Raw genomic sequence first — 2,502 nt, 5'->3', positions numbered from 1 at the left:
GGGGCATACTGGGGATGCGCTTCCTGGGGAGACGCTGTGGCTCTTGGGGAGCTGCCCACCACCCCCAGCCTCTGCGGTGCCCATCCTTCATGGTGCAGAGCCTCCGTGGTGCCCAGCTGCTTGTGCACATGTGCCCTGGCCAGGATGGGCATCCCTGCCCCGTCTCCCTCCAAGCATCCCCGTTGCTGCGGTATCCTCATGCCGGGCAGCTCCAGCTGGTCCCAGCCCTGTTCCTCTGGCTGCCGGCCTCACCCCGTCCCTCTCCCTTGGGCAGGAGCGCTACGAGGCGGCAATCCAGCGGTCGGCCAAGAAGACATGGGCAGAGATCCGGCAGCAGCGGTGGTCCTGGGCTGGGGCACTGCACCACGGCTCCCCTGCGCACAAGGATGGTGAGTGCCGGGCTGGGCGAGGGCACCCGGAGCCCCGTGGCTCTGCCGGTGGCGGGGGCGGCTGGGCACGGCTCTGCGGTGCTCTGTGCGAGGAGGGCGAGACCCCCCAAACCCAGCTCGGCCCCGCTCTGCTGTGGGGTGATGCTGCCGTCACCACGGGCTGTGCCAGGGCCCAATGGGGTCCCTTGGCTTTTACCGACTCTCGTGGCACCATATCCCTCAGGCCGGGCGTGAGCTGGAGGCTGTGCGTCACGGTCACCGTGCGGTGCAGGGATGTGCTTGGGGACGGCCCTGGCTGCCTGCGGGGACGCCATGGCCGCAGTGCCCGGGTCTCTGGCAGCTGGGCATGGGTTGTGGAGCCGTGCAAGGCTGTTGCTGTTTCCGGTTGGAGTCTGTGCTGCGGCGTGTCCCCTTGTCCCCTGGCTGGGTGGGGGCAGCACTTGCCCCTCCAGCCCCAACACGGGGGTAACCGGGTGTGCCTGCGCCAGGGTGCGCATGGCCGTGCCGTGCCTCGCCGTGCCGTGTGCTGCCGTGCCCCTGCAGTGGCTGCTGGAGGCTCAGCCATGCCCACTGCCCCACAGCAGGAGCACTGAGCCCCGCTGGCCCCTCTCCTCAGGGGCTCCTCGGGGACGCCCCGCGGGGTTTGGCAGCAGGGTTGGATGTGTGGAGGTCTCCCCTGATCGCTGAGGGGACAGGGCTGCACCAGCAGGTGCTGGCACTCCCTGGTGTGTGCGATCGAAGGCCAATGGCATAGAGGGGAGCGCGGTGCCCCCAGGGCCTGTCTGCCCTGCTTGTGCCGTGGGGCGGCTGTGGCAGCTCCGGCCGTGCCTGGCTGGGCTGTGTGTACAGGCATTGTGTGCCGGGCGGTGTGTACCGGCACCACGTACCTGTTGGGGCTGTGCGTACCGGTGTTGCGTGCCTGGCCGTGCCTGGCACCATGCGTGTACAGGCACCAGGTGTCTGGCCGGGCTGTGCGTACCGGTGTTGTGCAGCCAGCTCTGCCCAGACAGGCTGTGCGGACGGGCACCGTGTGCCCGGCTGTGACTTGTGGCACATTCAGGGACGGACCTGTGTGTGCAGCACCCAGCAGGGTCCGGCGAGGGGACACCTTCCCCTGCAACTTCCCACGTGGGACGCGCTGCTGGAGCTGCCGCTGGCAGTCTCGCTCACCAGTCTTTTCTGCCGGCAGCAATGTCCCCATGTCATTCTTTCCGGAGGAGCCTGACCAGGGCAGAGGTGTCCTGGCACCCTGTGGAGGTGCTGCCGGCCACTAGCACCTTCCTTGCACCTGCTGTAGGGACCTGGTACCAGTGTGAGCGTTGTCCTGTGTCTGGATCTGCTGTCCCCAACCTGCTCCCCCAGGCTCGCTGCTCGCCTGGTGCTGCTGAGGTCCCTGGCCACTTGGTTCCCCGTTCCCAGGATGGCTTTTGGGGGGGACTGGCATGGGAGGGCCCGGGAGCCACCTTGCCTCCCGGAGGATGAAATCCCTGCATGATCCCAGCATGACCCCCTGGGGCTCAGGCACCGTGCCGTGCCGGATGCCAGCGCTGTGTGTCACGTCCCTGGACACCAGCATCTCCTGGCCCCACTTTCTGTGTCGTATCCTCCTGCCCCAGTGCCCCGGCGCGGCTGTGCATGCTGCATGTGGGGGGCCCGGCCCCGGTGCCGGGACCTTAATGTCCTTGTGTCTTTTCCCTCCTCCAGGTGCGAGCCGGTGCTCGGTGTCCGCCGTAAACCTCCCCAAACACGTCGACTCTATAATCAACAAGCGGCTCTCCAAATCCTCTGCCACCCTCTGGAACTCTCCCAGTAGAAGTAAGAGCCCTTTGCATTTGCCCCAGCGCAGGGGGCACAGCCCGGTGCCCGCCCAGCGCTGGGGACCCCCAAGGCCAGGGTGCCCCGTCCCCAGGCCCTGCCTTGCAGCATGGTGCCTGCGGAGAGAGGAGAAGCCGTTTGCTGTTTGCAGGAGGAGGCTGGAGCCGGCCGGCGGCTCCTTGAGGCTGTGTGCAGGCTGGGAGGAGGAGGAGGAGGAGCGGCTGGGTGGTGGCAGCCCCATGGGGCGCCTCGACTGGGACCGGGAGCCCTGGTTCCCTGCCCCAGAGCAGCTCCGGCG

At 68.0% G+C, this 2,502-nt stretch overlaps 1 protein-coding gene across 1 annotated transcript in view; it reads left to right on the top strand.

Moving 5' to 3' along the window:
* MAP7D1 (MAP7 domain containing 1) overlaps nt 1-2,502 on the top strand; it is a 16,586-nt gene that overhangs the window by 10,557 nt on the left and 3,527 nt on the right. The window contains exons 2-3 of the mRNA XM_009895616.1: nt 275-389; nt 2,094-2,204. Coding sequence (XP_009893918.1) covers nt 275-389; nt 2,094-2,204 — 226 coding nt within the window. The remainder of the gene's footprint in view (nt 1-274; nt 390-2,093; nt 2,205-2,502) is intronic.

Source organism: Charadrius vociferus, unplaced genomic scaffold, assembly GCF_000708025.1.
Source record: "Charadrius vociferus isolate BGI_N301 unplaced genomic scaffold, ASM70802v2 scaffold812, whole genome shotgun sequence".
In the NCBI taxonomy this organism is placed as follows: domain Eukaryota; kingdom Metazoa; phylum Chordata; class Aves; order Charadriiformes; family Charadriidae; genus Charadrius; species Charadrius vociferus.
This window is presented reverse-complemented; position numbering and strand designations above follow the sequence as displayed.